The 25849-nt window shown below is 42.6% G+C and overlaps 2 protein-coding genes across 6 annotated transcripts in view; one reads left to right on the top strand and one right to left on the bottom strand.

Moving 5' to 3' along the window:
* The window catches only part of micu1 (mitochondrial calcium uptake 1), a 30232-nt gene extending 14238 nt beyond the window's left edge, over nucleotides 1-15994 (top strand). For 3 of the 4 annotated variants that reach the window (XM_022743870.1, XM_022743868.1, XM_022743869.1), the window contains 8 exons: nucleotides 6018-6023; nucleotides 6790-6904; nucleotides 8613-8695; nucleotides 9296-9496; nucleotides 10779-10916; nucleotides 12436-12544; nucleotides 14837-14926; nucleotides 15085-15994. In XM_022743870.1, coding sequence (XP_022599591.1) covers nucleotides 6018-6023; nucleotides 6790-6904; nucleotides 8613-8695; nucleotides 9296-9496; nucleotides 10779-10916; nucleotides 12436-12544; nucleotides 14837-14926; nucleotides 15085-15245 — 903 coding nt within the window. In that variant the 3' untranslated portion in view covers nucleotides 15246-15994. The remainder of the gene's footprint in view (nucleotides 1-6017; nucleotides 6024-6789; nucleotides 6905-8612; nucleotides 8696-9295; nucleotides 9497-10778; nucleotides 10917-12435; nucleotides 12545-14836; nucleotides 14927-15084) is intronic. The other variant, XM_022743871.1, reaches the window with a different exon arrangement.
* A 2840-nt stretch (nucleotides 15995-18834) lies between these two features.
* Nucleotides 18835-25670, bottom strand: LOC111220746 (nucleolar and coiled-body phosphoprotein 1-like). Of its 2 annotated transcripts, none has more exons than XM_022743954.1 (14): nucleotides 25549-25670; nucleotides 25144-25199; nucleotides 24419-24582; nucleotides 24200-24300; nucleotides 23980-24094; nucleotides 23743-23867; nucleotides 23484-23586; nucleotides 22807-22944; nucleotides 22638-22727; nucleotides 22196-22549; nucleotides 20596-21954; nucleotides 20238-20365; nucleotides 20015-20098; nucleotides 18835-19913 (listed from the first exon to the last, which is right to left on the bottom strand). In XM_022743954.1, exons 1-14 carry the CDS (start codon nucleotides 25657-25659, stop codon nucleotides 19755-19757), a joined length of 3087 nt encoding a protein of 1028 aa, XP_022599675.1. In that variant the 5' UTR covers nucleotides 25660-25670; the 3' UTR covers nucleotides 18835-19754. The 2 variants fall into 2 exon arrangements, with proteins under 2 accessions (XP_022599675.1, XP_022599676.1); XM_022743955.1 differs by having other exon boundaries at nucleotides 24200-24297.
* Between the last annotated feature and the right edge of the window lie 179 nt (nucleotides 25671-25849).

The following is a 25849-nucleotide window of genomic DNA, read 5'->3' as shown; positions in this document are numbered from 1 at the left end:
GGTCAACTATTTAACCCCAGTGCAAAAGTACATCAAACTGCAGATAACCATAACTGCATTTATGTTGCTAACCAGGGCTTAGGTCTGTTTCACTGTCAGCCATTTTTAAACAAACTTTGAAGATGGTTGATGATTTGAATACAGCTTCTCTTATTGCCTGTGGTAGGTGGCCATCGTATAAGCACAGTAATACACTCTTAAGATGTCCCAATATGGAAAATAACAAATATGGTGGAGGAAACACCAATCTGATTGTTGCCATGGTGTTCTCCACCTCTGCCATATCTGTTAATTTCATATATAAGAGCTCTTAAGTCACTTTTATCACTGACATAAATGTGTATGCGTTCATTTTAGCATTCGCTTGCTTCTAGTTTCCAGCAATGCACCAAAATGTTTCTTCAGAGTGCCTTGGAGAAACCTTTTGTGATTAAAATGTGATATACACATTTATGTTGGTGAGTGTAGATAAATAAGCCTTGACCTATAAGCTTTATCTACTAAATGATTTGGCCTTTAAGCAGATCTAAATGCCTCTGTCAGTCAACGTGAAGATAAGCCGAGCGCAGCAGAGGACGGGTTACAACCTGTTCACCTTATAATGAAAGGGAGTGTCAGAAACTGAAGTTGACACGCACCCTATTGTGTGTGCACTGCCCTTGTATCAAATATGCAAACACAAACTCTGTGTTATTGGACAGTGAGTTGGAGGTCTCACTGGTGCCCTTTGTATAGCTTGTTGGAGGCAGGTGCATGCCGTGCCGTCCCTGCTGAATTATTAAAAGTGAAGACTTACTAATTTACCTTTTACAGGGATTATTAAACAGTGCTGCACTGCTACATAATTTACACACTAGTCAGTCCACATACATTTATAGTGGAAATTTAAGAAGAATGTGAAGTCTTGCAAAGCTGAGATGCAAAGAGCAGCTAAAATAAGACATATAAGGAACTTGTATTGATCAATGCCAAATCATAGCAGTGCTGTTCCCCTGCACTCCCTACGTCCTGCTTTATAAACACACCTTTTCTCCTCATCCTTTCATGTCTTCAAAGATATATCACCTCTAGCTTTCCACTTGCTTTGGCATTCTAGCCTTTTTCCCAGCATGCACTGCTCTTTTGCCTGCATCTCACAGAGAAAGTAGCTGGTGGTGGCGCCCCCTCTCTGCGCATGGTGGCATCACAGGGTGGTCTTGGACCCAGGAAATGGCTCTGTTAGCTAACATCAAGGCTGTATTGATGTGCTTGATAGCCTTCACAAATCCATCCTCTGGATTGTCCGGATGTCAGTGATGCATGATTTCTGTAGAGCATGGTTTAGAGTCACTGAAGGCAGGACTTTGGTCTGTACAATGTATCCAAACTGTTCCTACATGCTGTGGCCCTCCCTCTACATAAAGCCACAACGTCTGCTGCAGGACCTGCTATGACTGAGAGCCGACACCTGTCACTCAGAGGGCGCGCAAAGGGGGCTCTCCAATGGAAACGAGCCTCTTATCACACCAACTGTTGTCATGTTCACTCTCTCTGATTTCACAGGAAGCTCCCAGGGGCCACTGTTTGGACTGTCACAGCTCTATCTCTATGTCTTTTCACACTGTCTTCAGTTCTCACATGCTTTCTTTGTCCTCTATGTCTAGTTCGGTGTCTATAAACAAGAACTCACACATGAGCACATAAACACACTTGCACACTAAGTCCTTCTCTTTCTTCCTCTGTCTCTCTTCCCTCTCCTAATCTAGAAGAGGTTGGGTTGTCTGTGACACCTGGTCAGCTCATTTGGTTCCCCTTCTCTCTTACGAGACAGCTGCCATTCCTCAGCGAATGCAATTTGTTTATTGGGCGTTCCACATCAGGGCCCATTATTCTGAAAGTGCTCCCAGAATAATTATGAGATATTAACGGTACACCTGCTCTGCAGTTACTCCTGGGACTAGAGGTGGAAAGCTAATACATGAATGTTCTCTCCACCCACATACCTGCCCTCCCACCTATAGACTGATGTCTTGGTCCCAAGGTATCATCATATACAAGGAGAAAATATTCACTCTTGACCACTCTGATGGTCAAGGATTTTGGTTTTTGGTTGTGTGTGTAAGGCTGTAATCATATGAAGTGTGCGGCTTTCTTTGGGGTTTAGATGGAGAATGTGCCCTAACTGTATGTGACGCAGTACAAGGCAAGTGCACTGATACACTGTAAGAGCTTTCAGCCACCATTCAAGAAAGGTCAGGCTCAGACCCGGGTTGACTTTACCCTCAAGCATGTCATTCTGAATTCCCTTTCCCCTGAAACTCACGTCTTTCATTGTACCTGCCAAAGTGACTGTAACCCCAGAACTACCACATCACACAAAGTGGCACAAAGGTACTCATCCATTTTTAATGCATTTTTCTCGCCCCCCTCCCCATCACACTGTACACATATCTTGCTTCTTTTTTAATCAGTAAATCCCCACCGGTGCAACGCTCCAATACACGTAGTTCAAACGAGACTCACTTGTACCAGGGATGAGAGGTCGCTCAGGGACAGGCATCACTCAAGCACACTCGCACTCACCACACATGAATGTAAAGGGAATGGGAGCAAATTTCCTTTTTTTGCAACCTGAGATTTCCATCTTTAGTGGTAGGTCTCAGCCTAGACCCATATATTCATCTCTTTGTTGCGGTGCTCAGAAGAGACTGCGCAGACAACACACTCATTTGACAATATCTTAGAAAAGTCATTGTGTCTGTTATGTGATAGTTATTTTAAAGTCTCAACACAAACGATGTGGCTTATATCTCATTCTTTCATCATTCAGTTCTCTTCCTCTCTCCTGTTATCGGAGTGACTGCAGCTGCAGTGTTGGACAGGGTCACAGATCTAATCAATAACAAAGCACTGCAGCCGGTACAGCGGTATTAGAGAGGGCCAAGTCTAAGCTGTCATCACCTCCGCAGCCAAGTGCCTGGCCACACAAAGTGCTTGTGGAGCAGTGTAAATAACAAGAGTGAAGCTAGCAGAAAATGAATGGTGGCACATGACATATTTTTAGTATCCTAATGTCCACATTAGAGGAGTGCAGGATACTGTGTTGAATAATATCTCATCTCAGTCACAGTCACTTGAACAGCTACCTTTTTTCTTTTATTATAACATGATGATGCGGGATTGCCGGAATGTACCTTCTCATCAGCACAGCTGTGATATAATTGAACCCATCAGAGCATGATGGTATGTAAAGCTATATGTTTGTCTGGGAGTAAAAGAAAGCTAACAAATTGAGATAGATTTATTAAAACTTTAATCATTTGGTGAATTTTCTGTAGTCAGAGATAGTCGATAGATGCAATGGGTTTAAAAATGTATTGCTACAAGCGTTGATTGGATCAGTCATGGATTTAACAGTGAAATGAGAGAATCATAAAGAACTTTTATGCAGTTCAAGTTTTTTTTAAGTATGCAACTTTCCAGTGGTGTGCTTAGAAAGTGTTTCTTAGCCTCTCATGTGAAATGAGCAGAAAGAGATTCAGCCCTTTTGCATGCATGCCTCTGGCTGTGCTTGACTTGTCTCATTTGTTGGGCTCTTAAAGCCTCGCCTAGATGAAATTTGGCCAGTGCAGCTATCGAGCTGCTATGAAGCGTTGTGCACTGGAGAGATTATCCCTGACCAAACCCTTAACCCCGTCTGTGTGTGTATGTGACAGCAGTACATTTGACTGCCCTGCCGACAGCACCGGCCAGCCAGCAGCTCTGTCAGCTCTGTGTTTCTGCCTCAGCTCACAGGCTACTTGGGTTGTGCAGTACGTCATCTGGACATAGCCCACGGACTTGGCCATAACGTTGCTGACACATGAAGACATGTATGATCACATGAACACACTCTAGGCAGAAGTTTAGAAAGTACTCATGCTCACATTCACACAGACACAAGTTGTCACTGACACACGCTGACAGAGAAGGCTTCAGCTGTTAATTAACTTGAGTGCTGCCGCAATTAGGTTTACAGTCATTTGAAGATCTGTGCTTTGGGAAAGATCTACAATGAGTGTTAAATACAAACATTTTATCTGGGATCCTTTTAGTAATGGCAGCAGCTTGTTTTATAGGCATGATGTCCTCTGGGTAGATGAGTCAAAACTGATGAAAGACTAAACTGATGAGACTTACAAACTAAGTCTGTCTGGGGAATCAAATTACCTAATGGGTAACTCTTTTAGATCAAACATTTTACCTTTTATCTGACTATGTTTGAGTTTTTTCAAACTGTGAAGAGGGTTGTCGCTGGCTCACCCAATATTGCACATCTTTAGTGACAGAAAGATGGAGGATGAAGGGGAAGATGGGACATGATCTTACAGCAGTGCCACAAGCTCCATGGAAAAGGTTTAAAAGAAGAAGATTAAACCGACAGCACAGCTTGATAAACACTCTGCTTTACCTCTGTGTCTGCTTGAGAGAGTGCACAGTGTTACATCAGATGTTTGTTGGAGGGATGTAAAGTCTGATAGCCCACTGTATATGAGAGAGAAAGAGTGAAAGCTATATTGTCAGCTCAGAAGTGAAGTCTGGAGCTGCAGACTGAGATCCTCAAAGAGAGAATCATATTTTCGTCTAACTGGGACACAGGCAGCATCAGAGTAGACAAAAGGCTCTGTGTTTATTAGTTAGTATGCCCATACACACTCTGAAGTTTCCTCTTTTATCAGATGAGTATGCGATTTGGATCCAGTCTTTGGCCATTGCATTTGGGTTTGTTTTCCTTAAATGTCATTTTGGCTATTCTGATTGGGGTGTTTTTGTCCTTGACTCGGGACGCCGAAAAAAAAAAAACGAGTTATTATGCCTAATATGCTTTGTGCCTCAGTTCTGATCATTATAATGAGGCCGAGTGTGTTTATGTCTCTTATGTGCGTAGTTGTGTAGCTGTTTGGCAATGAATGTGCGCTTGCCCACTGAAATACACACCTGTGTGGTTGTGTGGACCTTTTCTGTTTTGTGGACTGGCAGTAGGACTCACCCCAGGCCCAGAGAGCTTTCTCTGTGTGTCATTGTTCCTAACTCAGGAGGCCAATACCAACCTCTTTTATTCTCATTTTCTCATTTTGCTCTTCCTTCTTTTCATATGTGCATACTCTATCTGTCTATGTCTAGTATTTTCTTGCACTTATGCGCACACAAACACCTGAAAGCCTTCAACTCTTATGGCACCAAATGTTTTTTGTTACCTCAATATGTCTGTCTCTGTCTTCAACCAGTATCACTGCTTCAAAAATAACTTTTTTCTCTCTCTCACCTCCCCTTCTCTCTCCCACTCCCTTCTCCCATTATACTGTAAATACCATCAATAATAAATGTAACAATAGAAACCACAATTTTCTATATTTGCAACTCTGATGTGTAAGAGTTGAGATAGAAGCAAATTGGGGATAGAGATACATTTTATAACCACTTGTCTTAAGCAGCCATTATACAGTCTATACGTCATGAGGAGGGAGTCGGTCCATGGGGAAAAACTTAATAGAATTTGCTCATGTTATGCTATTTAGGGGGATACCACCAAATACTATTATTCAGAAATGCTTTTCCCAATTAATTTATGTTCCTTTGAAGGGAATATGGGACTAGCTTTCATTTGAAATGAGTATACGGCTCCAGTGACAATACTGATAGAAAAAGATTGAAAAAAGGAGACAGACAGTACAAATGACTTGTTAGTGGAGCAGCATGATTTTGTGTTTTTGGGCAAATCACAGCCTTTGCTTGATTCTTTCTAGTTCTGACAGGCATTCATGCGTGCCAATTTTAATTACAGACTACAGCGACCGCAAAACCTAATTGCATTCTTAATTTGAGTGGTATCCCCCAATTATCTTGTTTTCTGTGTGCGTGTGTGTGCTTTGTGCGACAATATGAATGTACATGCGTGTCTTTGTTGTTCAAGGCCCTGCTAAAGACAGCAGAGGCCATGCTGTGGTCTAACAGTTGTTTCTCCTCCTTCCTCCTCCTCTGAAATGGGACGCTTGCAGACGGAGGTAACTCCACGTGGGCTCAGAGTAGCCCAGCCTCCCCCTCCTTAGGCATGCTCTGTCCATCTGTCCACTCTCTTTGGTGGAACGTCCTACTAGTTGGACACCGTCTTTCGAGTCTCTATCACTGAGTGTGTCGTGTGCATGTGATTAAGTCACACTTTCATGCAATGCTGTGAATATACACATGCTAACAGAAAAACTGTGCGTTTGCGTGTGAAAGTGAGCTGAGGTCACTTTGTTTTTTAACAATTAGGCAAATACTACATTTCAGTTGTGTTAATGTGGTAACATGGTTAATCAATCGTGTGTATGTTTGTGCTACAGTCTCTTGTGATGTTTCCCTCTCTTTCTGTCAGTCTCACACTGTGAGTAAAACCTCTGGTAATGTGTTTTGTACTTGAACTGACCACAAACTAATCGTCACCACCACCCTCACCTGGCTGTATGGCTTCATGTGTACGCAGCACTTGCATGAATGTTATTGTGATAAACTTTCTATACATAGCCATCCTTACACACCAGAACTACTTTGAATGTGTGTGTGTGTGTGTGTGTGTGTGTGTGTGTGGAAGTACAGTATGTGTGTATATCTCTGTGTTTGAGCGTCTCTAATTGAGCTATGTTGTCAGATACACACACACTTGCTTGCACACACACAAAGCCACACCTGGGGCAGCTGTAAAGACCAGAAGGCTGGCACTGAATCATGTGAAATGTTTTTAATACAATTTTTTTTTTTTTTTTTTATTGTCCTGGCCTGGATGAGCAGAAGATCGCCCAGGAGAGGGAGAAGTTTGCAGACGAGGACAGCATATTTTACGCACTGGGAGAATGTGGCCTCATCTCCTTTTCTGACTATATCTTCCTTACCACTGTGCTGTCCAGTAAGTACATCGTTGAACTGTACAGTCTTCCCAGAGATCTATCGGTTGTTGTGACCCATCCTATTCAATCCTGCATCCTTAAAGTCTTCCACACTGATCATAAATCAAATCCCAAGACGATCTCTTCTGTGTCTTCTGTCTGCTTTCTTACTGCATCAGTTCAAACAGAGAAACTTTCCAATATGATATTATTAGGCAGGTTACGAAGCTGGCTGTCCGTTCAGTATTATATCCAGTTCTGTCAAAGTTAATAATGTGAGTCTACCAAGCTAGCAGCCTTTGAGATGTTGTGTTTCACAGAATGAGTTTATTTTAGCAGGACCTGTTGGTTGACACATGGAGCACATATCACATGTCGCATTAATGTCTTTTTTCTGAATATGTGAGTTCATGATAATGAAATGAAGCTCTGACTCCTTCCTCTCTGATGACTGGTAAACTTCTCTCTTAGCTCGACCATTTATCATAATCCATTCATATGGTCAAAATCTCCGGGGAAGTTTTCAAGGACAAGTCATTTTTAAGCAGACAGGACAGGATGCTTTATGGTTGGTTTCAATCCATTTAACACGGCCACAAAAATAGTACAGAGGACATATTTTGCCTAACAGATGCACATTGGTTCAAGCCTCATAGTGCCACATATTTACTGCTTTCATGCAGTCTGAACCCTGTGATAGATAAGAAAAGATGAAGCTTCAATATTCCTGTTAGTGCAGTTGGGTTGTTGAAGCATCTCAATTTATAGTAGTTAACTGTACAGTGAAAATGTGAAGCATTGAAAGGAACTCAACAAATCCAGGTAATATCATATATGAGTGTAAATATTAATGTTTAGGCTCTGTATTTTATTTATGTCATCATTATTGTCACAGTCTACAAATTACAGCCCTTGTACACATAATCCCACAAAACAACAAAGAATAGGATAGGTCACTGTCCAAAACTGGCATCAGTAGTTAGAAACTGTAGATTTTATGGGTTAAGATAATAAAGCAAAGAGAATAAATACAGAGTATTTGTAATGAGAGAATAAACCAAAAACCTTAATTATAATAGTATAATGAATTTGTAAGTGAGTGAGTGAGAATATCTGTTTGAGATGCAGCATTAAATAAACAATGTGCAAAATGAGCATTGCAGTCACATTTTCTACAGAGGGCTATCCAACCATTTCCAGTGTTTTTCTTGCTCTGTCATCATTAGACTGTGGGTGTTCACACTTTGAACTGAGCCTTGTTATCATGCTGCACTAAAAACAGATTTCACTTATTTTGGTTGTGTGGTCAGTGAAGTGGGTGTTGTAGCAGATGTTTAGTGGAGGTATACATTTAAACATAACTGATTCTAATTTAGTATTCCAGATCAGCTCATGTAGGCAGTGGTCTCTTTTAGCAGCTCCCCTGTTTACTGAGGGGTGGGGTCGATTGTGTAGAATTCACTGTGCAGTCTGAAGAGCATCTTCAGGGCATCAAAATGGTCCCACGTTGCACCACTGGGGGTGAGATGAAGGCTGAAGATGCTGAACAGTTGATGTGTAATGACCGAGTCAGTATTGAACTCTTTGGCTGTCCTCCAGGTTGATCCACTGTGATTTGTTGTTTTCACATTGTGTTGCACTAATTTGTGTGTGTGTGTGTGTGTGTGTGTGTGTGTGTGTGTGTGTGTGTGTGTGTGTGTGTGTGTGTGTGTGTCCTGTGGTATCCAGCTCCCCAGAGGAATTTTGAAATTGCTTTCAAGATGTTTGATCTCAACGGCGATGGAGAGGTGGACCTGGAGGAGTTTGAACAGGTTAGCCACTCATCTTGAATACAGCTGTCACACACCAACTCAAGGAGACACAAGGTTAAAACGGCAAGCCCACACATTTAGACTGTGCTTTAATGTCTACAGTAGCTGAGGGTTGCATTACAGTAACCAGTAACACACAGTGACAGCCAATAACGGTAGGTCCCTGCATTGCTGTGCACCGCTGTGACATTTCCGTAGAGGGAAAAGGGATGAGCGGAATAAGTGCTGAGCTGCAGTATGTGATACATTGCTCAATCTACCACTGGATCTGAAAGGGGTTTTTGATATAGAGCACAGTATAATTATGATAGAGGTTTTTAAAGTTACACCTCTATCTAAGAGAATAAGTGGAAGTCCTTTTTGAATTTAACTGCTTTGAAATGGGAAGAAACCAAACCAAGAAATTGCTCTTTATTTAAATCAAGCTAATCTTACACAACCCTCTTTTTATTATGGGGATTTGTCTGATTAAAGAATTTTTTAAAACAATTTCTGTGAGACTTAATGGATTTATATACTCCAGAAAGTAAATTGTCACAACTACTAAAACATATCATACACCTTTTATCCGGTCTGACATGTGACCCCCTACATCCCTAGGTTCAGAGCATCATACGTTCCCAGACCAGCATGGGCATGCGACACCGTGACCGCTCCACCACAGGAAACACCCTGAAGACAGCCGGCTGCAGCTCTGCTCTCACCACCTACTTCTTTGGAGAAGACCTGAAGGGAAAACTCACCATCGGCAGTTTCCTGGAGTTTCAGAGGAAACTACAGCACGATGTGCTCAAACTAGAGGTAATGAGAGAGGAAAGTGAATGAGTGGATAGAGTGTTATACTGAGAATATTCATCTACTGGTTTACTGTACTATTGTGTGCAGTTAGTAGATGGCTAGTAATGAATTCATTTGAATGTAATTGCTTTGCTGTAATCTTAAATCTTAGTCTCCTCTGCACCTGTTCAGGGACCACACATGAAAATTAACAGCTTACTAACTCAAAGGAAGTGAATCTTGCTGTCTTGCTCCCTCAGAGGAGGGAGTGACAGGTGAGCGTGATACACTATACAAAAGAAGGGCTGAGGATGACAAATACTCTGTGTGCATTTCTGTCAGCACTGGTCACTGTCACCCTCTCAGAGCTGTGACACTGAAGTAATAAAACCATATTCTAACTCCTCTCTCTGCAGTAACAGCAACTGATCAGTGTTTTTGAGCATATGGTTACTCTTTTAATTAGCGTGGGTAGTGCCTAACTCATACACTGAACCGTAATGGGCGCCGTCATCTGAAGCGCCAGGAATAGGACTTGAGTTGGAGCATCTGCCAGAGAGAAAGCACTATCTGTCAGGTCTTAATGATACCACAATGTTCAGAGAGTGCAATCATAATGCCACAAATAAGGTGGGCACTGTTTTAACACGAGGCATCTTATGCGTTTGCCCTCTTTCTTTGATTGCGGAGGCTGCAGCTTACCTTGTGCCATATTTTACCAGCCGTAGGTGTGAATTCTGTAGTAGAGCTGGAATAGCAATCTGAATTCAGGGCATAATATATAGGTGATTATCTTTACCAAAGCTATGTATCATGCACAACAATAAAGAGGTCATGATAACTAGAAACTTCACCTTACAAAAGGTATATCCTCCAGGGGTCTATGAATGGTCAGGTCACCCCTGAAATCTTCACTCCAGGCTTATTGTGGCTTAGTCATGAGCTGCCTCTCGCAAGTGCAGCAAATTAACATTTTGAGAGGTCGGCACGTTCAGAGAGAGAGGAGGGGAGGGAGCCGTGTAGCTGTCAAACAGTCTCAGATATAAATCAAATGGATTGACCTGACACAACCAAGGCCAACTGCTGTGAAGCCATGCTTCATTGGAACATTGTAAAAAAAAAAAAAAAAAAATTGCACATGTAGATTTAATGTTACGAATGCCAGCTCCACATATGATTCAGCTTGAAGCCTGACGACAGTATTTACTGTTTCCCATCTCACCATGTTCCCCTCCTCCTCCTGTTCATTTGTTTGTCCCTCTGCATAGCACTCAATCTTCATGACTCTCTCTTCCCCCTCCTCCAGTTTGAGAGGAATGATCCTGTGGACGGCAGAATCACTGAGAGACAGTTTGGAGGTATGTTGCTGGCCTACAGTGGTGTCCAGTCTCGTAAACTCAAGCAGATGCAGAAGGGACTGACGAAGATGTTTAAGGATGCACAGGTAGATAAATCTCATACTTGCACATAACTCTGAGATAAGTGATTGGTACTCTGTGTTATATATGGTGCTAGATGTGGTTGTGTGAGTGTTTTATCTAATTGGCTACATGCGAGGATGCATGACAGACGGTGTGTGTGCCTGAGGGAAAAGGAGATTTTGCTGGGACATTGTGAGCATGTGAGAGAGACGGGATGAGAGGTAATACATCATTGGGATAGGACACCACATTCAGGGCCTGAAGTTATCCACCTCATCGACATTCACTCTCTCCAACTCCTCTACCTTCCACTGTCTCTGTTTGTGGTGACCAAATACAGAGCAGCCAGTGCTCAGCAGAAGGCCACAAGTTAGTCCTCTGTGTGAGCTTCTCTATAAGCTCTTTCTCAGTCACTGCGTCCCCTGCATCACTCTGTTTGTTTCAGGCTTTATCCTCCTCGTTTGCTCTTCTATTAATCAGCTACTCCTTATTCAGCTTAGTTTACTTTGTATCGCCATGCAAGGTTTCTAACACAAGACATTTACCTTTCCTTCACCCAGCCATTATTTCACCAATCACAACCACATTACTTTAAGCAGTAAAATGGCTCTACTGGGACACACCAAACAGGAAAAATGTGGAGGGCTTTGAGCCAAATTCACTATAGGCCTATCCCTTTCCTGTTTCTAGTGCTTAGCATGAACTTGGGTTCTGTTTCATTGTAATGAGCCCCATCAGTCAATTGACTGAAGTTACACCCATGCATATTGTATCTTCAGAGGAGCTGCAGCAAAAAACATCACGTTTCTGCTTTTTTTTTTTCTTTTTTTTTTTCCATTTAAAGTGAAGCATCACATAGTAGTATGTTGGTATACATTAAAGCACCACATATGTCACATTGAGCTATGATAAGGCAAATGTGATGGTTAAACGCAGTAATAAGCAGATGGAAAAAAAGAGAAAGGAGGGATGCTGCTGTTCCTCGCAGGCATGAGAAAAAGATGAGGGTGCTGCCAGACTTGTGGCTCTCTAAGGAATTAAACTGCAGTAAGCATCTCTCTCTTTCTCTCTCTCTCTCTTCCTCTTTCTCATTTTAACCTCTCTTTTGCCATCCCGCTGCCAATGTCTCAGTGTTGGCATAACCTGTAATGTAAATGAGAGAAGTGTTATTTACTGCCTAAGACCAGCTGCTTGCTTTTCTTTACAAATGAGCTCATCAGCATTGTGACAGCTGTGTGTCTATGTGTATATGTGCATGTGTGTCTAAGATCGTCTGTTCCACTGTTCGTCCATGGCTCACGGCTCATCCATGTGTGTCGGCAGCTTCTGCCCACTTCTTCTTGTCATTTGGTTCACACTGCTGAGCTGCTCCAAATATGGCTTTGTGCAGTTGCTTCTCTTGTCATTATAATATGTAGTTGATTTTTCACAGTGCTGGCTCGAACAAGACTACAGGAATGATTTGTGCCTGACTTGTCACTGGGTTTCTCACTCAGATTTTTTTTTTTTTTTTTTTTTTACATTTTTGCACCTCTTTCGCAGGGCATCACATTTGAAGAGGTGGAGAATTTCTTTACTTTCCTAAAGAACGTGAATGACGTGGACACAGCCCTGAGTTTCTACCACATGGCTGGAGCCTCCATAGATAAAGGTACACCCAAATTCACCCTTTTCTGCTGACATTTTCTCTTTCCTGCTATTTAATTACTCCTCTTTAGACTTGACTGTCGTCACTTTCACCCTCTGTGTCTCAGAGCTGTTAACACTCCAGCCATCCTGATCCGCCTCCCACATCTCTTTATGCCTGGCTTTGCTCCCATTCGTAGCTCAGCCATTCGTCATCTGTTTCTCCATCCTTTCATTTGTCCACCACTTCTTCCCTCAGGCCTGTAGGAAGAGCACATGCTTAAATCCATTGACCACGAACATGCACATATGGCAGATCGCTTCCTACTTTACAGTGCATACTACTGATGCTCACTGACTGGTTGGGACTGAGCTGACCCGTCATTACATGTTTACTCTTTCCCTCCTGAACTTAAGAAGGGTGACTATCAACTGTGAGCTGGTGAGTGGACGTTTAACCAACACGTCCAATGTAAAGCAATACGTTAAAATTTAAATTCTAAAGAGTTTAGTCCTGGATGATTTGGCAACACCTGTAATTACTGTGGTAACAGTATAGTCAATGAGCAGCTACTTTGTCAGAAATGAGCAACTGTGATCAGATTTTATTCACAAAAAAGCAGGACACTGAAAAAGTTGGTTACCTTGCTCCTCAACTAACAGCTCACTGTGGCTGCTCCTTCTTGTTCCAACACTCCTTTGCAAAAATGAAAACTGATCCACTGTCATAAAATAAAAAAAAGAAAGAAAATGATTTTCATTTTGTTTTGTAGATGCATTTCTGAAAAATGATCACTATCAGCTCTAACCGTGTGACAGATCAATCCCGTGGCTTCTTCACACCCTTTACTTTTGCGAGTTGAACACTTTAAATGTGAAGCAGCTGCAGTTGGATGTTTCTGCCGCTAACAATGAAAACTGCTCCATTAAGAGGTAATTGCTGAATGTAAATACATTGTATGGCTGTTGTAGAACAATGCTGACCATTAATAGCATCATAAATGGGGTTTAAGTTGATGAAAAGGAATACTACTTTAAATATCAGAGAGTTGACTGTGGGTCATAGTCTTTATTCTCTCTCCTGAAGAATGTGTCTATAATGATTATTCAAGAAGACCAATTACTAATTGTCAACTCAGTCATTAAATTAGTCTTATTTCCTTTATCTTCCTCAACACATTCATTTTTACTGAATTCATTTGTCCTTCAGATCCTAACAATGAAAGTCAATTTAATGTGAGAGCAGCACAGGCGAAGAGGACCTGTGACTTTTATAATATGGCAATTATTTGATGAGTCGCTGTTTCCTTCATTTACCGCAGTGATTCAGCCCTTCAGTATGTTTCCACATGTTTTCTGTCAGCACATCCATTAGTTCTGATTCACAGATGAAGCAGCTGCTGCTTTAAGGGAGTGCAGGGTCTACCCTGAGGTGCTTCTTTCCAGTGTTTGGTTTCGGCCGCATGTCTACACAGTAACAAGCCATGTCTCAGTTTGTGTGTGTTTGTGTCAGTATATTTGTGTGTTGTGGATGGATATTGAAAACATCAGGTTGCTGTGGGTTCATAGAAAGCTTCCAGGCATGCCTCTGTAAATTGTCTCCATCCTTCTATTGTCTGTGCACTGCAGCCTTCGCTCTACTCCTACAGACTAAATGATCTCTTGTATTTCTTTCTTCTCTTTTCTTTGTGTCCCCTTTTCCTTTCTCTCATCTCTGTCATCTCACGGTCAAATCAGATGATTTGTGTGTTATCTGGAGCAGCACATTCTTTCTTAAATGTAGAAAAGAAGCCAACTAATGAGATATATATACATATATATTTGTCAGACATTCATTTCATCCTATTTCTCATAGTCCTCTCTTGCCTTTGAAGTCTGTTAATCAATAATTCTGGTTGAGACTAAGGAGTTTTTCATCTTTTTGTCATGTATATGTTTTACTGAAATGACCCTGAGGCTTTTTCTCTCCCCAGACCATGTCTTCATTTCCCTTTTTTTTACTCTGGACATCTCCATTCCCTCCCACCCTCCATTTTTTTTTCATTCCCTTCATTCAGTCTCATTCTCTGCTGGATGTTCTGACACGTCTACTCCTCCTCCTCTCAGCCCCTTCATTCTCTGTCTCGTGTCTATCAGAGAGTCGCCCTGGTGAATGGGAGCCTTGCCTGCTATCGATCCAAAGCAGTTCACACTCACGCACAGTCTCCTCCACATGGGTCATTTATGAGCTGGCTCATATGAGTTTGTGTGCACTTGCACTCTCTTTCACAAATGGTGACTCTCTCTGTCTGTGGTTCCCTCTTTCTCTGTCTCCTAGTTACCATGAAGCAGGTGGCTCGCACCGTGGCCAAGGTTGAGCTGTCGGACCATGTGTGCGATGTGGTGTTCGCTCTGTTCGACTGTGATGGTAAGAAGCCGAGATACTGCCCCCGCCAAATAATGCCCCCGCTGACAGATGGAAATCATCAATGAATCCCCTTACTTACTCCTTCTGTTATTTCATCACCTCCCCTTGTCCATCACCCTCTACTCTCCCACTTCTCTCCCCCTGTCAATCTTCCTTAGGGAACGGAGAGCTTAGTAATAAGGAGTTCATAGCCATTATGAAGCAGCGGCTGATGCGTGGGCTGGAGAAACCCAAGGACATGGGCTTCACTCGGCTGGTGCGTGCCATGTGGAAGTGTGCCCAGGATACCGCCTGGGACTTCGCCACACCAAAGACATAATGGAGACAGGAGACGACGTGTGAGTGAGACAGTAAGACGGCGTGTGAATAAAGCAACAACACATCCAAGCATCATCAGCATTCACCTTCAATAGAACTTAAATGGACAATTAATGCAATGAACTCATTAGGACTGCAGCCCAGTGGGGCATCATCGATCATTAACACATGTCGCTGTAGTTCAAGCTATCAGTACAGTGACTGAAGCATGCTGACACAGCACTGTGTGTCCTGAAAGGCTTCTCTAGTGTGCCTCTCCAAGGCATTGTGAGCATTTGTATATTTTCAAATATACAATCAAACTTGAGTGTATGTGTATTTGTGCCATATATTCTATAGAGGAATGCAGTGTCAACGCTAAAAGTGGCACTTTTATATCTGCATTTAACATGTTTTACTGCAAAAGGCAAGACAAGAAGTGGAATCGATCTAATTTGACCTTCAGCTGCATTAATGCCTCAGTATGTCCTTTCTACACTGATGGCAGACCCTTAATTATTTCTTTGGTGGGACAGAAAGCAGACGTCTGTAATCTTGTTAGTACCTCTTCATTCAGTCCGCTAGCTCTAGGTGCAACTTTTTTTTTTCTTTTTTCTTTTTTTTTTTTGGCCCGTAGAAGATCAATGATGTTTGTCTTGCTCTGCAATGTACTGTTCAAAGTGTGTATTCTTCCAATTATTATTGCTCACTGAAACACTTTATATAAGATGGATGGTAAAAGAAATGCTCTATTAAAGATGTTTTAATAATGTAAAACTGATTAAGCTTTATTTCTAAACTACTGTTCTGCTCGACTTGCAAGTTGGATTGTTGTCCTGCCATGTTCTCATTTTCACACAGTGTCTCTGAGAAAAAGTGGAGTGGAGGATTAGCTAGACTAATCTGTGGGGCATGAAGGAAGTCATCTGTCATGTGTAATGAAATGTGGTGTTAACATTTTTAGGCAAAAATGCATGGCTGATTGTATGCAGTGGGTTTGAGTGCGTGTCAGAAGAAAATATGGTAATGTGTGTGTGTGTGTGCGCGCAAGAGCAGTCAGCAGTTTTGTCTAATTGAAATGGACAGGATGGGCAGTCCCCAGCCTCTGCTGCCCATTAAAAGATTGTCCTGCAGCCCCTTCGCACACACTGTGCTGCATTGGCCTGAAACAAGCTGGCTTGCTGTCTCGCTCACATTGTAGCTGACAGACGGAAGTGGTACTCAGGAGTGATTGCTGGGCAGAGATTAGGTTGAAGGGCCTCTCATCAGTATTCCTTACCTGAGTTCTTTCAAAACACTTCCTTTCAAACAGAAACCTGCTGTCCAGTGAAAACCATATATCTCCAAAATGTCAACTTTTCATGAGCTAATTTTTTTCAGCTTTGTGAAAATTAATTATTTAACTAATCCAATGGGATTATTTTCTGAACCCATTATTATTCATAAAACTCACCTATTTTGGAGATACATAGTTTTCTTTGAAAACACCAGTTACTCATTCTCATGACCTTTTATCTGTTGTACAGCCTTCCCCAGCAGCAGTTCCTCAACTATAACTAGTTATTTTCATGGACCATTAATCTGTTGATTGTTAATTAACTGATAAATTAACAAATCAATGCAATGTCAGAAATTTTTTTAAAATGCCCATTATATTTTCCCACAGCTGAAGGTAATGTCAGCCCAGCAGCCAAAGAAATTAATTTTTGTATATATTTAATAATACTATAAAACAGAAGAGCAGCTGATGGGAAATCTTTGCCTCATAACTGATAAGTTATAACAGTCATTTAACAAAAATTTGTTGATTACCTAAAAAAAAATTAATTTTCTGTTCAGTCCCGTTATTGAACTAACCTTTTTCAGCACTAATAACAAATCAAAACAGTTTTACTCTGCTTTCCATAGCTCAGTGAAAGCTCCTGTGGCCCATAGTGATTTTATAGACAGCAGCATGCAGCCAAGCAGCATTGCCTCCAAAGGCATCAAGACTCTGAAAAATTGCCCAGTAACAGCTCTGCAGTGGCTGTACAGCGTGGCCTCCTCCTCAGCAGGTCAGCCATGTAAACCCCAAGCAAGCACGCTCTGTCAGGTTTCCCTGCTTGTTGAGCACTGGAGCTACGCTCAGTGGTTAACTGTTGTCAGACCTGGGTGGGAGCCTGTATTTGGAGTGGCTGCAGACCTCCCTCCTAAGTCAACACCTCTTTATGTGTAGGCACAGATATGTACACATTTGCTCAGTGTGTATACACATTAACTTTATGGACAGTACATGTGCTGTTCTTCTGGTGTGCATAGGAATTAAGCTTTTGCCTCACACTGAATGGAGCAAGTGTATGCTTCATTAAGCCATATGTCATGTGCCATCTGTCATGTATTATAAGTTAATGCAAAAATAATAACCCTCTATTTTTACATATATATATGCAATAATAAGAAACAGAGTCCACCGAGGCCTGTTTAAAAGGAGTTTGAGGGGGGAAAAAAATCATTTTCTGGTACAATCATCAAACGTAGCACTACAGTCACTACCACCAGTTTTTATTGCCAACATGGAGAGACAACCACCTTTCTTTGGTTTATAAAAGCAGGGAGTGACAGGAGCTGTTAAAATCATCTCAAACTGTGCTGAATATGTTCTGAGACATCCAGCATTCAGTATCTCTGAGGCATACCTGGTGTCATCGATGCAACTGTGAAATGAAATGTGTTTACCAAATGAGAATGTAAAGCTGACAACAAATACGAGATAAAGGGTGTAGTTAAAGGGGCACTCCACCCATATTACACATGAGTATCATTTACTTGGTCAGTACTACCCGGTCAATTAAAATAGCTGTATAATGTCTTCTATGGTTTGTTTTGAAGCCTGAGAAAATAACCCTGATATCATGGTGATATCATCAGGGTTATATCTGGTTTGGCTTGGATATTTGGGGAGTGCACGATGTAGGCTCTGCTGCATTGTTGGAATTGGTGAAATATCACTTTAAAAAGAGCAGCCCTCTACCGTTACCACTCCACCTGTACATTCCTCACAAGCCTTGCTTCTCCTTTGTTTATTGTGAAACAGAACATCGATCATGTGTACCAGTGTTGAGTGCAGGGAACAAACAGCAGGGCTGGGCAGACTGTAAGGTCTGGACATAACAACCCTCCTCGAAACTGTCCCATGGCATCAGGTAATAAGGAGACAGTTCATATGCCGTTTCACATTCAACAACTGAAAGTCAGGACTGGAGCAGAGATACCTGACTGCCATCTAGTGGCTTTGTTGAGGCAGTCAGGTTGATTTTCTGGTTAAGTGCATGACCATTGTTTTCAGTTCCACAAATAAATGCTGCTGCCATGTGAATTGTACATATTTTCCAGGGGCATTACTTAATAACATAGCTAATAACTGCTGGCATGTATATCTGAAACAAAGCAGCTTGTAATTTTTAGATGCCTACAAGACTGGACTTCCATCCCATTTCAGTCAACATGAGTGAACACAGCTCTGGGAGGAGCTCTGCCTGCTCTAACTGAAGACAAAATAAAGAGTCAGTGTCAATTTGAAGGAAGGAAAAGAATAAAAAAAAAAAAAAATCACACCAACAACATTTAATCTCTTAGGTCTTTAATTATAGCTACAGGAACTGGTAATAAAAAAATGACAAGTTAATTCCATAAATTCAAACAATTGAAACAATCATGGCTCCATTATGTTCATGAATAATTAACTCAAAACCACTGATGAACAAAACAGGGAGGGGCTGACAGGGGCGTCATAACATCAGAAGAAGTTTCTAAGCAAAATGGCTGAAGAATAGCATGGGAAGAAACATCTGAGGTCCTAAAGTTTGAAATGGAATAAAACTTAATAAATACGTAGTATAAAACTCAGTTGTACTCACTAAGTGTTTTTATGTAATGTTAAGAGAAAAAGCCCAAGCACACACCCTCCCCACATTTAAATGTAGCCACATAAAAATTAACAAAAAAACTAAACAGACTTCAAGAATCCAATCCAATTAGCCTTTTTAAACACAGAGGAGCCTGATGGGATGGCTGGCTGTCACTCATACATAGATAAAAGAAAAAAATTGATGTTACCAAAAACTGACAGGACATTTGTCATTTGAGAGTAAAGTACAGGTCAACAAAGTGAAAACAAGAAAAAAAAGGGGGCCCAACACACACATTGGCTTTTTACCATTCACAGGTGGCCTGCAGCCACCTAGTGGCTATAAGTATAATAATGTCACAAGGATGTCAACCAGTACAGTCTGAAGTCACAGCTGGGTACATCTCTCTCCTGCTGCCACAGAGATCAAACGAACAGTGTCCATTACAAACTAAGGGCAGCTAACTAAATGGAAGTGCCAGCTCAGCTCTACAGGTCACATTCTTCTGTCAGTGTGCTGCAGCTGCTTGGTGGTGATAACAAAGGGACTGGATACAGGGGGGGGGGGAAGAAGCAGACAACTGGTAGTCCTGATCACGCATGTACAGTACAGTTCAGGTGAAGGTGACCGGGGTGAGAGGGTGCTCAGTCACTGTCAAACTTAATGGAGTTAACTGTGGTGGAGATGGCACCGCCACGGTAACTCCCCCTCTTCTTCTTCGTCTTTTCGTGACGGAATGACTTGCCTTTTGTGAACCTGAGTACGTCGTTAGCTTTCTCACCCCAGTCTCCTCTGGCTCCATACTGAAATCGCAAAAACAAATGAGCGTGAGGGGGAGTTATTTGGTCATCTCAGTGATCTTAATATGCAATGCTGCTGCTACAAGGATGTTTACTGAACTCACCTTTGCATCAAAAGAGTTGTCTGCAAGACGGGGATCCACATCTACATCTTCTTCTCTTATTCTACGGAAGGGTATGTTGGAGGACTGAAAGACAAATTATTTACCATGAAGAAAACAAGCTTTTCTCCAGCTGACATCAGCTTGACAAGAGTTATTTTAGAAAACCGTCCATTTGCTGGCAACTCATGCTTAAGACTGAGTATCAGTCACTAACAGGTCTTACCTTCTTATTGGCTTTAGGGAAAGTCTGAGGTGTGGTTGTTGCTTTCTTGTTTTTGGGTGTTGTGACCTCTGTCTCTTCCTCTTCACTTTCTGATGATTCATCGTCTCTTTTTCTCTTTCCCTTGGTACCTGCATGAATCAGAGGAAATTAGAGGAGATCAGTTATGAACCATTGAAACCAACAAGTGTTCCATAAACTGAAGATGCATGAAATTACACAGCATTTAGAAGACCAATAAATGCAGGGTAAAAAGCAATGACCTTTCTTGTATTGGCTTCTTGAGTGAGCCGTTTGCCCATAAATACATTTTTTCCCTGTTAAATGGCCACATTGTGTTCAGTATTTGCTAGAGACGTACCATTTGTTAGGGGGGTGGTGGGTGCTGTGGCTGCTTTGCGCGGTGCTTCCTCCTCGTCGGATGAACTGTCTGAGGAACTGCTGCTGCTCTCCTTAGCTTTAGCTGCTGGAGTTGTCTTTGCTGTTGCAGCAGGTGTAGCAGGTTTTTGTGCTTTCACTTTTGTGTCTTCCTCCTCCTCAGAACTACTGTCACTGGATGAGGACTCCTCTGGCTTTGCTGGGGCCTTGGCTGCTGCACTGGCTGTCTTGGGTGTTGCTGCCTTGCCGTTGGTGACTGCAGGCTTAGCAGGGGTGGACTTGGTCTCCGTCTCAGAATCAGAGCTATCCGATGAGTCAGAGCTGCTCTCCTCAGCCTTCTTTGTTGGAGCAGCAGCAGCTGCCTTCGTGGGTGCGGGCTTGGGTGCTGGTGCTGCCTTCTTGGGTTCTTCCTCATCACTGGAGCTGTCGTCACTGGAGTCTGCAGGAGCCTTGGCGGCAGCGGCAGGCTTCTTGGCTGCTGCTTTTGCTGGAGCTTTTTTCTGGACTGCAGGTTTGGTGGCCTCATTCTCCGAGTCTGAGCTGTCACTTTCAGAGTCTGAGCTGCTCTCTGCCGCTGCAGCAGGCTTGGCTGCAGGAGTAGCAGACTTTGAGGCTGGGGTTGCTGGTTTAGCTGCTGCAGGTTTAGCCTTGACTGGTTCTTCATCCTCAGAAGAGGAATCAGAGTCTGAGCTGCTCTCTGCCGCTGCAGCCGCCTTGGCTGCAGGAGTAGCAGGCTTTGAGGCTGGGGTTGCTGGTTTACCTGCTGCAGGTTTAGCCTTGACTGGTTCTTCATCTTCAGAAGAGGAGTCAGAGTCTGAGCTGCTCTCTGCCGCTGCAGCCGGCTTGGCTGCAGGAGTAGCAGACTTTGAGGCTGGGGTTGCTGGTTTAGCTGCTGCAGGTTTAGCTGCTGCAGGTTTAGCCGCTGCAGGTTTAGCCTTGACTGGTTCTTCATCTTCAGAAGAGGAGTCAGAGTCTGAGCTGCTCTCTGCTGCAGCAGCAGGCTTAGCTGCAGGAGTAGCAGGCTTTGAAGCCGGGGTAGCAGGTTTAGTTCCTGCGGGCTTGGCCTTGGCTGGTTCCTCGTCATCAGAAGAGTCAGAGTCTGAGCTGCTCTCTGCTGCTGCAGGAGGCTTTGCAACAGGGGTAGCAGGCTTTGAAGACGTGGCTGGTTTGGCTGCTGGCTTGGCTTTCACTGGATCTTTCTCATCCTCAGAGGAATCCTCACTATCAGAGCTGCTCTCTGCTTTCTTGGCTGGGGGTTTGGAGGCAGCAGCAGGTTTGGGTGGGGCTGCAGTTTTAGTGGCAGGTTTTGCTGGAGCCTCATCTTCAGAGCTGCTATCTGAATCTGAGATGAAAGAAAAACTGTTGAACATTTTTCAGATAAACACAAATGTATGCAGCAAAGCAGAGGTGGAAGTAGAAATGTCATAACTGACAGTTCTCATGATGGATTATAAATGATCAATTCTAGCCTTGATCTAGCAAAACAGGTAAAGAGATTCACAAAATGAAGCAAACATAAGGTATTGTTGAAATGTATCATTCTTAAAGGAATACTGAGCTCACGTTCTTTTGGCGTCTCTTACCAGAGGATGAGGACTCGTCTTTTTTAGCTGGGGTAGTCTTGGCAGGTGCAGGTTTGGCTGTAGGCTTCTTTGCTGCCGTCTCCTCCTCATCTGAACTGGAATCCTCCTCTGAGGAGTCTTCTTTAGCAGGTGTGGCTTTGGCTGCAACACGTTTAGCTGGGGCAGCTTTAGCAGGGGTCACCTTCGCTGCAGGTTTCTTCACCTCCTCTTCATCTTCCGAACTCGATGAGTCTGAGTCTGAGTCGTCCTTTTTAGCAGGTGCAGCTTTAGCTGCAGCAGGTTTGACTGGGGTTGCTTTAGCTGGGGTGACTTTGGCTGCGGGCTTCTTTGCCTCCTCTTCATCGGAGCTTGAATCTAGAGAAATCAAGAAAAATGTTTGTCACACATTCTGCATTAGTTCACACCAAGTAAAGAAATGACTGACTTCAATCATGCTCATTACCTGAGCTCTCAGAGCTGGACTCCTGCTTCTTTGCAGCAGGTTTGGCCACAACAGGTTTGGCAGCGTTGGTCTTAACCAGTGCAGGTTTTGCTGTGAAGGATTACAGTCCTGTTAGATATGCCACTGAATACACTGATAATTAAAACTGAGAAAGGGGAGCACCTCTTACCAACTACTTTCTTTTCTTCTTCCTCATCACTGCTGTCATCACTACTATCTGAAGAGTCGCTGTCTTTGGCCTTGCTGGCTGCCGGTGCAGCTGGTGCTTTCTGGATTGAAGCAGGAGGTGGGACTGCACTGTATGCTCCTAACAAGACAGAGAAAGTGGATCAGCATCATGATATATAACACAGAGCCACAGTACAATTATTCAATATTTTAACCTAAGATCATCCCAGGTTGGACCAGGTGATCAGCTCGTGATATAATTCTGTCTTCAGGTATGACACACATGATGGACAGTCAGGGCCATGGATGAGAGGGATGGAAACAGGCATAGGCAAGAATGAACAAGTGCTGGAGAGCAGGGATTATGACGCATCAACATCATAATCATGGGCGCCAAGAAGGTGATAGCAAATATCGTTTATATTTTTGTAGTGCACAGCAAAAAAAAAAAAAACGTATAGAAAGAAAAAAACCTGGACCGTTTTCTCAGTTGGGAAAAGGATAACAGACTCAAAATAAATATAAATCAAAAGGTTCCCTGGTGTTCACCAGAATCGCATCTTTGGTAGCAAGGCATTGTTGGGTTGTTATTGCTTAATGTGTGCAAGCCATTGAGCATAGATATTGACATTCAGCAAGGTAAAAAAAAAAAAAACAAACCAAAAAAAAAAAACACACCTGCTTTGGGTTTTTTGCTGGGAGGAGCCTCATCTTCAGAAGAGTCTTCCTCGCTGCTTGATTCAGCTGCAGCAGCCTTTACTGGGGCAGGTTTGACTGGAGCCTATCAGGACACGTGACATAAGCAGTTAAGTCTGATGTACACATTTACCTACAATAATCAGTATTTCATTGAGCATGGTAGAAAATATTCTAAACTCTGAAATGAAAATCAAAACCATGTTATGATATTATGATATGGCAAGATTCTTTAGCAAACCTTAGCTGGTTCTTCATCTTCAGAATCTGAGGAACTATCTTCAGAACTGCTCTCCTGCTTTTTCTGACCTGCACCTTTGGTAGGAGCAGCTGGTTTGGGTGTTGTAACTGCACCTGCCTTGGGTTCTATTAATCACAGTTAAATAAGGGAAATTAGATAAAAATACATATTTTTTTCTTATTTTTAGTTCACAATTATGCATTACACAGTATAAATGACATCTGGCAATAAACTCACTTGGTGCAGGGGCTTTAGCGGGCTGCTCATCCTCAGAGTCAGATTCTTCACTGCTAGAGCTGCTGTCTTTCTTCCTTGCAGCAGGAGCAGCAGCAGCAACTGGCTTCATAGGAGCCTACAAGAAGAAACAATTTACATGAAAGTATAGACCTCACTTGCTTAAACCTTGCAGCACTGGCTAGATGTGAGTTGCATCTTTAATTTGAAAGTTTTCTCTTACTTTTGCAGGAGCCTTCTCCTCCTCAGAGTCACTGGAGTCTTCACTGCTGCTGGATGCAGCTTTAGTAGCTGCTGCTGCTTTAGCAGGCACCACCTTGGCTGCTAAAACAAATATAAAGAAATTGAGTATGATACCGCTGTAGAAGATTTATGAATGGCACATCACTGACAGAATTTAACCTGCCATGTCAAATCTCTTGGTCAAGTACATTGCTGTTACCTGCAGGGGCTGCCTTAGTTGGTTTTGCAGCAGCTTCTTCATCCTCGCTGCTTGACTCTTCGCTGCTGGAGGTCTCTGTAGTGGTTTTTGCTTTCTTGGCCGCTGGACCATTGCTAGCTTCACCCTTATTGGGAAGTGCTTTTCGTTTCTTGGCCTCAGGAGATCTAGGAAGACCCATAGTGATAGTGAGATTCCATGCTAAAATGGGGATTCATGTGTCGTTTGTAAAATGAGAAACAGCTTATAATTTAGTTAAAATATAACTAGTTTTCTCCTCAAGATGAACAGAAGACAGATTGTACTGATGCCAGCTAAAGTGGGATACTGGGACAGCAGCCATGGTGATTGTATAAATGTGTGTTTTCACAGAGAAAATGCACATTAAGCAGCATCATTATAATTGTCCTAATGCTGGTCGAGTGGCTAGTTTAAACTGTTGTCCATGTGTTAAGTTAGCCATTAAAGTACATTTTAATTTCATTTCATAAATGTAAGTCTGATAAGCCAACAGTTTGCCGTGACCAGTTCAGACAGAGACTAGCCAATCTATATAAATGCTCGATGTTAATGTTGTTAATGACATCAACGTTAAATGACTGCATTTGATAGGAAAACAACGACACCCACAGCTGGCTTGGCCATGTTTTCCAGGTTTATCGATATTGGTGTAAACTAAACAAATTTTAGCATTGAAAGAATAGCTAAAAAGACGATAAGCAACTCACTTAACCCAGAAGTTGAAGATGTTGACGAGGTTTTCTTCGTTTTCATCCTGTGGAGTCTGCAGAGAAAACACAAGAAGCAATAACTTAGCCAATCACCTCCAATTTGTAAAGTTTGTGCAGTTAAACACTCAGTTTCCAATTCCCTACAACGCAGAACATTGTATCATGCCCCTTCACCATCTATTAGATGAAAACGGTAATTAGTTAATTAGTGTTAAACAGGTGGCAGCTGATACAGCTTGCGCGTGAGCCTCTACACGTGCTAACTTCTCCGGCAACATGTTCTCTGCACGTAGCTGTAGGTTCACTCCTCATGCGGTCTATCTGGACAACTTCCACTCGAAGCACCTGGAGACAAGACAGCGCATCCTGGTTGTCAACCACACAACAAAAAGAGTCGCTTACCACTTTAGTCTGTTTCAGAAACTGCTGCGCCGCCTTAGTGAACTTATTATCCCGCAGAAATGAATATACGCATTTGTACAGATCACTCGGCACCGAATTCTGCGCCGCCATCTTCACCACGCTTCTTCTGGAAGGGAAGAAAGTGCCCGGAACCCGGCGCGTAATGACGACGTCGTGACACTCTTCGCTAAGTAGATGGTTCACCCCATTGAAAAAATCCGTCCCACTTTTTGAGCAGAATTCAAAGATTAATTTAAATTCACCCACAGGTAATTGCTAAAGAATTGCCCAAAAGCATCAA

The sequence above is a fragment of the Seriola dumerili genome, unplaced genomic scaffold, assembly GCF_002260705.1.
Source record: "Seriola dumerili isolate Sdu_G_001 unplaced genomic scaffold, Sdu_1.0 BDQW01000073.1, whole genome shotgun sequence".
NCBI classification, from domain to species: Eukaryota; Metazoa; Chordata; class Actinopteri; order Carangiformes; family Carangidae; genus Seriola; species Seriola dumerili.
The sequence above is the reverse complement of the archived record's forward strand: the minus strand, read 5'-3'. Positions and strand labels throughout refer to the sequence as shown.

Excerpts from the sequence above, each read along its gene's own strand:
- LOC111220746 (XM_022743954.1), bottom strand. The coding sequence starts at position 25,659 with ATGGCGGCGCAGAATTCGGTGCCGAGTGATCTGTACAAATGCGTATAT. Across the intron at positions 22,728-22,806 it reads AGAAGAAAAGAAAGTAGTTG|CAAAACCTGCACTGGTTAAG; the intron begins GTAAGAGGTGCT and ends AATCCTTCACAG. Across the intron at positions 20,099-20,237 it reads TCCCTAAAGCCAATAAGAAG|TCCTCCAACATACCCTTCCG; the intron begins GTAAGACCTGTT and ends TTTGTCTTTCAG.